At 46.9% G+C, this 12,682-nt stretch overlaps 1 protein-coding gene across 3 annotated transcripts in view; it reads left to right on the top strand.

Annotated features, from left to right (window-relative positions):
- The window catches only part of SLCO3A1 (solute carrier organic anion transporter family member 3A1), a 370,800-nt gene extending 358,340 nt beyond the window's left edge, over positions 1-12,460 (top strand). For 2 of the 3 annotated variants that reach the window (XM_055556070.1, XM_055556071.1), the window contains exon 10: positions 2,103-3,552. In XM_055556070.1, the coding sequence (XP_055412045.1) occupies positions 2,103-2,482 (380 nt within the window). In that variant the 3' untranslated portion in view covers positions 2,483-3,552. Of the gene's footprint in view, positions 1-2,102; positions 3,553-11,793 lie in introns of those variants that run through there. The other variant, XM_055556072.1, reaches the window with a different exon arrangement.
- Positions 12,461-12,682: the final 222 nt, after the last annotated feature.

Genomic DNA, 12,682 nt, shown 5'->3' with positions numbered 1-12,682 from the left:
TCATCAGATTCTCAGCACATGCTCAGGTGTTCAGTTGTGTCCAACTCTTTGTGACCCCCACGGACTGCAGCCGGCCATGCTCCTCTGTCCGTGGGATTTCCCAGGCAAGAATACTGTAGTGATCTCCAGGGGATCTTCCTGACCTAGGGATCAAACTTGCATCTCCTGCATTGGCAGGTGGATTCTTTACCCCTGAGCCACAGAGGAAGCCCCCAGATTCTCAACAGACCTTCCTTAATACAAAAGTGAACCTCAGTCAAGAGCTGGAAAGAACACTCAGGATACCAGGACACCTCAGCAGAGGGATCTTGGAATTCTCACCACCTGCTCCCAGGGATCACTTCCTGCTTCTTAGGGAAGTTGACTGGCACCATATTCTGGCCTTGGGAATGCTATTTTTTCCAAAGCAATTAATTTGTGTTAATGCCCCATCCATTGCTTCCCCGTAATACAGATGAAACATTTTCCCCCCAAGAGGCAAGAATCACCTGGGAATGTTTTATTTTAACCATGCCAATGACCAGGCCACACACCCAACATTCTGATTTCATTGGTCTGGGATAGGATACCTCATGATATAATGTGATCTATTGTGAAGGTTTTTAAAACCAGTTCCCAGCTCAGAAAAGTGTTCTGCTCCAGTGGTAACGTCTAAGGGAAGGAAAACTGTCAGTGTGTATGTGGATGTTTTCCATTTTAAACTGTACACACATGTATACTTATATATCTGTCTGCATATATACATGTATGAGAACACAGCCTTCATATGTATAGGTATGTGCACATACATATATATACCCACACACAAGGTATAGTGTGGACTTGCCTGGTGGCTCAGTGGTAAAGAATCCACCTGCCAATGCAGGAAAGGCGAGTTTGATCCCTAGGTCAAGAAGATCCCCAGGAAAAGGAAATAGCAACCCACTTCAGTATTCTTGCCTGGGAAATCCCATGGACAGAGGTGCCTGGCGGGCTACAGTCTGTGGAACTGCAAAAGAGTCGGACACAACTGAGCAGCTAACACAACAGCAGCAAAGTACAGCGTACTCGTCGTCACCTTCTGTTCCCCTTTGATTCCAACCCCCTCTCCTCAAGAGCACACAAAGCCCCAGAAGCCCCGTGCAAAAATACAGCACATGGAACATGATGCCTCTTAACCATCTTCTCTACAACAGTGCACTTCTTTGAGCGACACCAAGAATGTCTCCCTTCAGAGAAGACTCTTTTTCTCCTCAGACTCTCTGTGGATGATGATAATGATATCATCTGTCATCCTGTGTCATTTATTTTGCATTTACTCTGTGCCAGTTCAGTTCAGTCTCTCGGTCATGTCCGACTCTTTGCAACCCCATGGACTGCAGCATGCAAGTCCTCCCTGTTCATTGCCAGCTCCCAGAGTTTACTCAAACTCATGTCCATTGAGTCCGTGATGCCATCCAACCATCTCATCCTCTGTCGTCCCCTTCTCCTCCCACCTTCAATCTTTACCAGCATCAGGGTCTTTTCAAATGAGTCAGGTCTTCTCATCAGGTGACCAAAGTATTGGAGTTTCAGCTTCAGCATCAGTCCTTCCAATGAATATTCAGGACTGATTTCCTTTAGGATGGACTGGTTGGATCTCCTTGCTGTCCAAGGGACTCTCAAGAGTCTTCTCCACCACCACAGTTCAAAAGCATCAATTCTTCAGCACTCAGCTTTCTTTATAGTCCAACTCTCACATCCATACATGTGTATGTATCACATACATACTCTGTGCCAGGCACTGTTCTAAATGCTTCCCATGTATTCAATGAGTCAGCCTTCACAGAGATCTGAGAAGGACTCCATTTTGCAGATGGGGAAACAAAGGCACAGATGTGTGAAGTAAGATTTAATGTTAAATAACTTGCACAGGTTTGTGAAGTAAGAGGCAGAGGTGAGGTTTGAACCCAAGCAGTTCAACCTCCAGATGGGGTCTTCCCCCCACTGTGCTGTAGAACCACTGAATATGGCCCACGAACCCTGCAGTCCTGTAGGAAGACACACAGACACACATGGGGAGTCCTTCTCTCCTGCGGACCAGCCATCAGAGCCTGCACATTAACTGTCCTTTCCCCCGACAGGCTTCATCCCCCCGCCGCTCATCTTCGGGGCTGGCATCGACTCCACCTGCCTGTTCTGGAGCACGTTCTGTGGGGAGCAGGGCGCCTGCGCCCTCTACGACAACGTGGCCTACAGATACCTGTACGTCAGCATCGCCATCGCGCTCAAGTCCTTTGCCTTCCTCCTCTACACCACCACGTGGCAGTGCCTGAGGAAAAACTATAAACGATACATCAAAAACCACGAGGGCGGGCTGAGCACCAGTGAGTTCTTTGCCTCTACTCTGACCCTAGACAATCTGGGGAGGGACCCTGTGCCCGCCAACCAGACACATAGGACAAAATTTATCTATAACCTCGAAGATCACGAGTGGTGTGAGAACATGGAGTCTGTTTTATAGTGACTGAAGGAGGGTTGAACTCTGTATTAGTCTTTCAAGGGTCATTTTTCCTAAAGAAAAAAAAAAATGAAAAAAAGTTTCTCAAAAAAAAAAAAAGATTCAATACACACAGACACACACACACGTATACACAGCACCTCTGTCCTTTTCTCAAAATCAGAGCCAGACAGGATTCAGAATAAGGAGAGCGTGGGATCACGTGGTTGACGTGCGACCTCCTGGGGGCTCAGAGTCTGCTTTTGAAGGCACCTCATGGCTGTTCAGGATGCCAACAGCTGCAAGCAACAGGCACTGCCAAATTCAGGGAACACTGGTGGCCAGCTTGGAGGATGGACCCTTCTGGATATACATACACACACAAAACAAACAAAATATATCTAAAAATCTACTAAAAGCACCCACGTTGACAACATTGCCAGGATAAGCACTAGTGACACCCCTGTGCCCCCGTGCCCGTCCACACGGGGGCGGAGGGGCACCCGAGCCGGAGGAGTGGAGACCCGCTTCTCTCCCTAACGTTTGCAATAGGGGCCACGGTGCAGACGACTCACCCAGTCTACCCCTGTGGCTCAAGGCCCCAGAGTTCTCTCAGCGATGCTCAGGGGTGATCCGCGCAGCAGGCTGTAGTTGGCGCCTCTCACCAGCTCCATTTCCATTTCTCAAGACTGAGGGCCCCGGGGGGCAGCCGGGCATGGGGGGCCAGCACCTCCCCTTCCCCCACAGCACCTCCCATTGGGGGGCGCCCCCCTCCCCCACCAGCCCCACAGAATGACCTCAGGAAGCAGTGGGCCTCGCCTGGCTATGACTGACTTTGCTCAGAGCCGGGGAAACCCAACCCAGTCCAAGTCATTTGCTTACATTTGCCAAACATTTTGCCATTTTTAAGGGAAAAAAAAAATTGCAATGCATATGAATTTCAAACTGTTGTATGTATAATCCTCTGATACTATTTTTAACTACTTCTCAAATCTGTGTTAACCCTTCAGTCACTAACACAGTCCTCTAGGCCGAATTTATTATGCTGGTTGCTTTTAATTTTCTCCTTTTATAATGCACCAAAAATATAATGTGATTCAAGGGATGCAGTTAATCTATTGTAATTTTTTTATCATTTTATCCTCATTCGGATAGTTTGCGAGAACGAGACTATACAGTGTGTTATGAGAAAAAAATGCTTGAAAAAGTGTATATGCAGCTTGCCTTTAAAAGAATCACATTTGAGACAAGAGGAGATGACATGAGGAATTGCAAATTTGCCTTCTCGACTTATGCCCCACAATTCAGTGATCGCTGTCATGGGAACCCCTTTCATATGCCTGCTTCACATGCCAAGAGGCGTTCTTTTCTGCCTGTGGTGGAGACACGCTCAGCGGCATGTTGTGTGTATGGGTGCAGGGCTTCTGGGGAGAGGAGAGAAAGAATAGCTCCCTGGCACATGCTTTGAACAGCTTGTGGTGTCTGGGATTACAGCCCCACAAGCTCCTGGAAGCTACTGGACGTCCACCACCTGAAAATGTCAGTAATGTTTTCAGGGTCAGTCTTGAACTAAGCAGCCTTGTGGAGTGTATGCATGTGTGTGTGTTTTGAAAGTGGCTGAACCTCAAACAGCTAGAAGCGAACCTACCATTGTTTGGGGGTAAGAATCAAGGGGAAATCTCTTGCAGGCAGCAGACTCAGCCTAGTGAGTCATTTGCAGACGGGGCAGAACTTATGTGAGAGCACAGGTATGCTTGCACTCACGCACGCACGCACGCACGGCCCAGGGAACCCACTTTTCATGTTGTTGCAATGTCCTTGATCTTGGCCACTCCTAGCTCTGGAAAGATTCTAAGGGTTGGTTTGTTTTTTTTTTTTTTTTTAACCTCAGACACACATTTGCAGGTCATCTAGAAGATGAAGAGAATCAGGAAAGAGTGGGGTGGGTAGTGTGCCAAATTTTTAACAAACCCATAATTGGGGCAGTTTGAGTGACAGCCCCAAACTAGAGAAGGCCGCGTGGAGTAAGGATGCCCAAGAGAAGCTTGTGTGGCGGTGCAGAGCCACGTGATCAGCCGCATCCTGGGGACAGAATGCTTCCGGAACAACTTTTTCCTGTCTTGCTCGAGTCCCTCCTTGTTCTTGAAAATGGAGACGTTCATCAGTGTGTTAACTAGTTAAACAGGGGGTTGTTCTCCAACCAGTTCATAAACTCTGTACGCCCTGTGAATCCTGAGGCTGTGATTCCATCCTATACGGGTGTTGAGTTGGTTTTGTCTTGAAAATGTATTGCTAGTAGATCACTGCCCTCTTGGATATGATTGTGTAGCTCTCCAAACTCAGTCCACAGACACTGAGACACTGAGGCTGCAGGACCTCACGTTTCATGGGGCTTTTTGCTCTTTTTTTTTTTTTTAAAAAGGTTTTTGAAAACTCTCCTTTTTGGCTATTTTGCCTAAGATTTTAGGCTGAGTGAGAATAAGGTGTTAAGATAACAAAGGAAAACAATTCCAGGGTTCAGTTTTATCAACAATTGAAATTTAAAGTCCCTTCTCTTAAGATGCTTCTAACATGTGTTATTATCACCTTTAAAACTTTTTTAATTATTTGTCTCCTGGACTCCGGAACCAGGAAAACCTAGTCGAGGTTTTTTTCCTTTGTTCCGCAAGGATCCATTGTACATACCTTGCCTGATCCAGCCCCTGGCTTCTTTGGTTCTGAGCAGGATTTTGAATGGAAAGATTTCCTGGGAAGAGCTCCAGTGGACTCAGAAAACAAAAATGGAGAGGGAAGGAATAAACCTAGAGTGTGAGTGCTGATGTCCTCTCGAGCCACCAACCCCTCCACTGTCTCAGAGGAAGGCACCCGGGGCTGAATGGAGGCAGGCTCTCTTTGCTTCAACTTGTGACAGATTTTTGTCACTCCTACATATAGATCAAAAAGTTTTCTACCCATATTATTCCTGCATATGAAGGGAACACATTTTTCATGAGTCTCTGTCTCGGGGGGGGACTGGGTTTGCTGTTTTCCCCGTGCTGAGTCTGTGGGCTGTGAGGAAAGCCCACCTTCACGCCTCCCACAGGGGACGCAGTGAAACTCCCAGACACCCCGGGGACACTTCCACTCTGGGAGGCCACTGCGTGCAGGCTTTCCTCACAGCTAACGAAGCAGCCAGAGAGGCTTCTGCTCACTGGTCCCCTAAGGAGTTTGCTGGCAGCGCTTAACAGGCAAAATAATAAGGGGAAACAAAGAGCTTCTGAGGAATCCTTTGACAGACTCCCTAATGTCTTCAGAGCAGGAGGGAACGTGCTTATTCATAAAAATTGCTTCTTTTTCATCACCTTCCAGCAGAATAGCTTTGCCAAGTGATGGTTTGTAGACTTTGTACGTGGTGTCTATACATTCAAATCCCCGATTCCAACTTCTCATCCCCAATAATAACCTAGAGCAGGGGTCCCCAGCTCTTGGGGTACAGAGCAGGAGGCGAGCAGCAGATGGGCAAGCAAGCAAAGTTTCATCTGCCCCTTCCCCATTGCTCACATTACCACCTAAACCTTCCCCCTCTTCTTCCCCCCTCACCCAGCTGTGGAAAAATTATCTCCCATGAAACCAGTCCCTGGTGCCCTGGTGCCCAGAGCATCCTCTCACTCAGATGTGGCAAGATTTCCTGAGGTGACTTGCACAAACATTCCACACTTGGTGGCCAGCCAGGCCCTGGGATGACTGCCACACCACTGAAGTTTCTCAGGAAAAAGATTCTGCCATAGTTGCTAATGGATTATCTTCCACACTTCCAAAGCAGGTTGCTTATTAGGAGAGCGTAAAATGGAAATAAATACACACACACATACACACACACACACACACACACACACACTCACTCACTCACTCACTCACTGAGAAACCCTCTGAGGAAAAGTAGTGGTTGGCTCCCCATGAGCCTACAAGGCTGGTTTTCTTGCTGCCATCTGTTCAGGTCCTGGGAAGAAACCACACTTCCTTCTCCACCCCGTCAAGTCCACCAGGCCTGTGTTCTAAGCCCTGCTTAGGAGTTCTGCAGGCACTCCTGAGTGACTCGAAGCAATAAAGGTCAACCTGTAGAAATCAGTGCAATGGTTACTCAGTCGGGCAGGGTAAGCTTCTGTCCTGTTTGGTGGTGTTCATTCTATTTCACTGTTTGGTTGGTTTGGTTTGGATGAGGGGAGAAAACCAGACAAGCAGATTTTCAGTCCAACAGACAGAATATTTGCTGTCCTGTGCTGTTCTTACTTCTTTTGATGGTTTGGAGGAAGTATCTGTCCAGGAGAAGGTACTGGACCTACCAGAGTAGGGGCTTACTTGCTCCCCTGAGCACATGTCAACTGCCTCTCAACAGCCTCCTTTCAACTGTGATCTGCATTTCCCTCAGGTTAGAATCCAGATCAGAGCCCTCAGAGGTGACACATTTTCCAAGAAAGGGTGTTAGTGAATTTCAGTTTGGCCTGGAAATTAGCCTAAACATGACTACAGCCCTTTTCTTCCTCTCTCTGCTCTTCCCTCCTTGTTTCCTCCTTATCCACCTCTCCCAACCCAGTTCCAGTCCTTGCATTCTGAATAGCTATGAGAAGGTAATTCTCTGAGAACAAATGGTCCTACTGATGGCCTTTCAACCTAGCTCCCTTGGGGTATTATGGCTGCTCAAGAATAAGTTGATGAAACAGGAATCTCTAACTGCCAGAGAATTCAGAGAAGATGCTGTTCAGATGCTTGTTATGGGGCCTGTTACCTAGGATCCCAGCTTTCCTGGTGGCTCAGACAGTAAAGAATCCTCTTGCAACGCTGCAGACCTGGGTTTGATCCCTGGATTGGAAAGATCCCTTGGAGAAGGAAATAGCAACCCACTCTAGGATTGTTGCCTGGGAAATCCCATGGACAGAGGAGCCTGGTGGGCTGCAGTCCATGTGGTCACAGAGTCAGACAGGACTGAGCAATTAACACTTTCACTTTTTTTTTTTTTAAACCGAGGATGACATGGAGAATTTACACTCTCTGCATACAGCCCTCACCCATGCCTCCCCTCTCTCACCTCAGAGTGCTCAGTTATCATGGCAGGGAGGACATAAATTGAAAAGCCCAAAATGGGGAGTTCAGAGAAGCCTGGATGCCCCATCACCTTAGAAATCTGTGACTGTGGTGGAGATAAAGACAAAGCTCATGCTTCTCAGGGACCATCCGTGTGGTAGCACAGTTTTCCTTTGCAGGTAATATTAATGCCATTTGAGGGAGCACTATACGAGCTTGATGTTTTCCAGCCACGTTTATTCACTCTAGTAAAATCTTGACTATGTGCCAGGCCCAGAACCAGATACAAAGGTTAAAAAAAGACATGGCCCCATCCTCTAAGAACTCACAGTTTAATAAGAGAAACAGACCTGAACACAAAAGCAATAGAATAGGGCTTCCCTGGTGGCTCAGACAGTAAAGAATCTGACTACAACGCAAGAGACCCGGGTTCCATCCCTGGGTCAGGAAGATCTCCTGGAGAAGGAAATGGCCACCCACTCCGGTATTCTTGCCTGGAGAATTCCATGGACAGAGGAGCCTGGCGGGCTGCAGCCCATGGGGTTGCAAAGAGTCAGACACGGCTAAGTTACTGCACTTTCACTTTTTACTTTCGTCATTGTAAGAGCCAGGGTCTATTTATTTATGTCTGGGAACAAAGAGGGCTCTTTTAGGGTGCTGGGAAGTTCCACCTAGGGGCATCAAGAATTAGGAAGACCTAGTGCTCTAGAAAACAAGAACTTAAGAGCAGTTGGTTAGGGATCCAGGGGAAGAGGCCCTCCACGGAGAGAACCAGCAGAGCAAGTTCAGAAACCTTCCATAAAGGGCCAGGTGACAAGCATTTGGGCTTTGAGGGTCACAGAATCTCTGTGGCCTCTACTTTTTTGTCAGAGCAGGGATGCAGCCCCAGACAATGTGGAAACAGATAAGCGGGCCGTGCTCCGGTAAAGCTTCATTTATAAAGACAGTCAATCTCTGGGTGTGGCTGAGGGAAGGCTGTAGTATGCTAATCTGTTCTGGAGAACACGGAGGTCTGAAGCAGCATGGCACACAGTCCCATGGACTGTAGCAGTAGAAGCTGCTGTGCCCTGGGCTGAGTCATGCATTGGAACAATCTAATTCAGGTACCCCATTTTCCAAGAGCGAGGTAAGTATCCCATTATTGTCAGGGTTTACAATGAAAGTAACATTATCTTTCTTCTGTGTAATGAGGGGAATTGGAACTATACAATCTACAGTCTCTTCCAGCCCTGGCACTCACTCCCTAGCTCTACCAGAGTAATCATCCTTTTTTGTTAAGTGATGGAAGTGGGCATGGGAGGGGACAGTGTAAGAACTGGACAAAAAAGAGTTAATCCAGATACTGAATAGTATTTCAGATTTCTTCCCTCCTTCCCACCAATATGAACAGTGGCACTAGAAAGCTATTTAATAGTAGTACATTTACCAAGCACTTACAATGAGCCAGCATACAGTAGTTAAACAATCCACTTGCCAATGCAGGAAATGCAAGAGGTACGAGTTCAAACCCTGGGTCAGGAAGATCCCCTGGATGATGGCAAGGCAACCTACTCTAGTGGTCTTGCCTGAAGAATCCCATGGACAGAGGAGCCTGGCAGACTGTAATTGCAAAGAGTTGGACATTACTGAGCATGCACGCTCATATACATAGTCCTGTGAGGCAAACACTGTTATTAACCTTCAGTTTACAAGAGAGGAAAATGAGGCTGGGGAAGCTTTCAGAATTGGCTCAAAGTCACAAAGCAGAGATTCAGCCCAGGTCAATAAATCTAAAGCTTGTGTTCTCTGCCTTTTTGGATACTTCCTCCGTACTGGGCAAGAAATAAGGGACCCCTTTCCTCCTGTAGGGACTTCCTATTCAGAAGACTTACAGGGCTCCCTACACTCTCATATTCCCCCTAACAACTAAGACAAGTTGTATCAGTTGTATTGTAGAACACAGATGTATTCTGGGGACATCTGTTCTCCTTGTTGTTATTCCCAGACTTGATCACAAAGCCCAGTGAGCGACACACATGGGTGGTTCTGCTGTTACCAGGCAGGTAAGAGGAGCCAGGAGACGCCTCTGCTCTGATGCATTCGGAAACGCAGTTTCAAAGTGCTGAGGTGTCTGGGAGACAGTCCTCAGTGATGGTCATCAGCATCAGTGGGAAACCCCAGACACAGTTTCCCACCTGGCACCCCTGAGGTCCTCAGCATCAATTTCAGGAGCTCAACTCTAGCCCAGGCATCAGACCCTGATGCTGGCCACTGGTTGGAGCTATGTCTTGCTCTCTGATCAGATATGAGGCTTTTAGGAACACAGTTTCTAGACATTTTGATTTTTGTATTAATGTCTCAGGCCAATCAATAATTGAAGATTAGCACAAATTCTGAGTCTTTTTCTGTAAGGTAAAGTGATTATGTTCTCTTACTAAGAGCAGATGGAACAACTATAGTAAATTTTCTGGAGGTTTAACATTCCATAGGTTGAGATTTTACCATCCCATTAAATCGCAGAAAATAATGTTCTTCTTAAATTCATGCCAACCTAATAGAAGGTAACTCTCATGGTGCTGGGTTTGTCAAAACTGTTGGATTTTATAATCAAAGGTGATAAAATGAAGTAGAAGTAGGTAATATAGGAAATTTCATTATAAGAGAAACTCAGCTAACACAAAAATTGTACTCTAGCCCAACCTCTTAATGGAGGAAAGGGGCTGGGAGTTCATGTTTATTAAGAGGTTGCTACCCTCATGCCCTGGTGGCTCAGATGGTAAAGTATCCACCTGCAATGCAGGAGACCTGGGTTCGATCCCTCAGTTGGGAAGATTCCCTAGAGGAGGGCATGGCAACCCACTCCAGTATTCTTGCCTGTAGAATCCCCATGGACAGAGGAGCCTGGTGAGCTACAGTCCATGGGGTAGCAAAGAGTTGAGCATGACTAAATGACTAGGCGTGCACACACACACACACACACACCCTCCTGCCAGGGACCTTAGCAGCTTTCTCACACCTTCCTTGTGAGGTAAGTATCATTATTCCCACTTTACAGATCAGAAAACCAAGGCTCAGTATACCAAAGCTTCCCAAGGTCACACAACTAGTTAGAAAGTCACCAGGGGCCAATGCCAGGTCTGTCTGACTCCTGAACCAGTGCTCTTTCCATGACACTACAAAAGCCACCAATCTGAGAACACAGATCTGCCTTCTTAGAAAGATTTGATGAGGCCTTTAAGCCATCTACTATTGGAAACCACCACAGAAGTCTATAGTTTCATAGAGAAATGAGCCAAGAGCTGGAGGTGAAAACTTCAGAGTTTGTCTACAGGCACAGAAATCTAAAATAAGAAAAAACACCTTTTTCCTTTGGTAAATGCTGGAGATCTTTAAAAACACCTGTTCCTTTTTCCCTCTGAGCCATGTCGGCAAAAACTCCCTGCCCCCCCTGGCTTCTAACAGAGCCCCCAGGAATGTAAGAACTCACACCTTGTGAAAGTTGAGAAAGGATGCTCCAAACTGTCCACGTTCTTCTATAAGCCAGATCTTAGCTGCAAAAGAAAGGAGAGACATTTCCATCTTTTGTACCAGAGTCTAGAGAAGACAGGAAATGAGTGAGGATTCTATGGTTCCACTGCAGCTCTTATTGAACCGGAAGGCTGCATGTCATGGTCACAGAGACCTCCACGGCTTGTATATCATGACAGGGACTAAGCTGGGTTTTTCATGCTTTTTAAGTGAAGCCACAGGATCTATTTCAGAAACATGGCAGAGGCTTAAAAACCTTGCTCCAACAAGGAGAGTCTTTTGCTCAGCAGGTGGTGACCCTCTGTGGCTGAATGGAAAGTAAACTGGCCCCGAATGCTGGTGGAGAAAGCCATTATGATGCCAAGAGGTTCTCTCTGGCACAGAGCCACTTCTTCAATAGAGATTGCAATGACAGGGTCCTGGAACACAAGATCTGTCACCAGTGACTCAGATAAGATGAAGATAAGTTAAATGATGGAGTTGCATCTTATTCATTCCCATAGAATAAAAATCGGCATGGGCATTGGCATAGATACGTATAGATAAATGCTTCTCGGAAAGATTCAGCCTACATAAAGGTCTTTGGGCTTGGAATCTGGTTCCCTGGGGTGATGTGGAGCACAACCTAGCATTTTATTGACTTCTGCTCTTATCCATCCCACTGGAAAGCCAGGATGCTATTATGTAAGCCTAAAACATAAGTAGGAAAACTGGAAAAGACCGATCTCTTTTTCCTCTTGGCTCTCTTCCCCCCCTTACCCCTTTAGGCACAGAGTACCAAGACATTGAGACTGAGAAAACCTGCCCCGAGTCACAGTCACCTTCAGAAGACTCCTTTGTGAGAAGCTGAGGGCCTGGCCCTCTTCCTGCAGAGAACAGCCCGCCACCGCCCACAGACCTCGCAGGCCTGACTTAGCGTGCTCTGCCCTGTCCGAGAACCCAAGGGTCCCCGTGGGGACCGTCCGGCCAGTGTGTGGTCCTTTGAGGCCCCAAGCACAGGCCTGTGATGAGGACTGAGCAGGTGTCTGTGGCCCAGAGTCCTCCAAACCCTTGGAGTAGGCATTTTCCTGGATCGCTAGAGAGTCCTATTGGCCTGGTGTGCAATTCTTCTGCCCACCCCTCCTTTGGCTCCTGTGGGGATGGCCTGCTGACATGTTTTAGAAAACCCCCTCTTGGAAGTGCTTCTCTGGCCGGGGGCTCCAACAGTTCTTCTGAAAGCAGCCAAGGCTGGATTTAAATAGGAGGGGGTAAAAATTACCCTGTTTCGTAGAACAGAGCGGGGGGAAAAAAAGCACATACTCAATAGATTTTGAGTGTGGTATTCTGTATTTTTGCAGCTTATATTTTCCAGATGAGCAGTTTAGAAATATGTCATGTAAAGTACCTACTGTACGTTTGCTGAAAATTATATTAAAAGCACTATTTTAATTCTTCCTTGGTCTCACGCTGTAATCTCTATTATCTTTCTCTTCTTGTGTCTTTGGGTAGAACAATCCTAAAAGGCTCTTAAAGAGAGTGTTTCTGGCTGTGTGTGTTCTGTATTTATGGGCTTTGAATTGTTCACAAGAGCACAGTCTTAGAAGCCAAAACAAACCTGGGTTCGACTCTTCACCCCAGCACTCCCTACCAGTGTGGCATTTGGGAAGTGACCTGACC

Source organism: Bubalus kerabau, chromosome 19 (genome assembly GCF_029407905.1).
Source record: "Bubalus kerabau isolate K-KA32 ecotype Philippines breed swamp buffalo chromosome 19, PCC_UOA_SB_1v2, whole genome shotgun sequence".
NCBI classification, from domain to species: Eukaryota; Metazoa; Chordata; class Mammalia; order Artiodactyla; family Bovidae; genus Bubalus; species Bubalus kerabau.
This window is presented reverse-complemented; position numbering and strand designations above follow the sequence as displayed.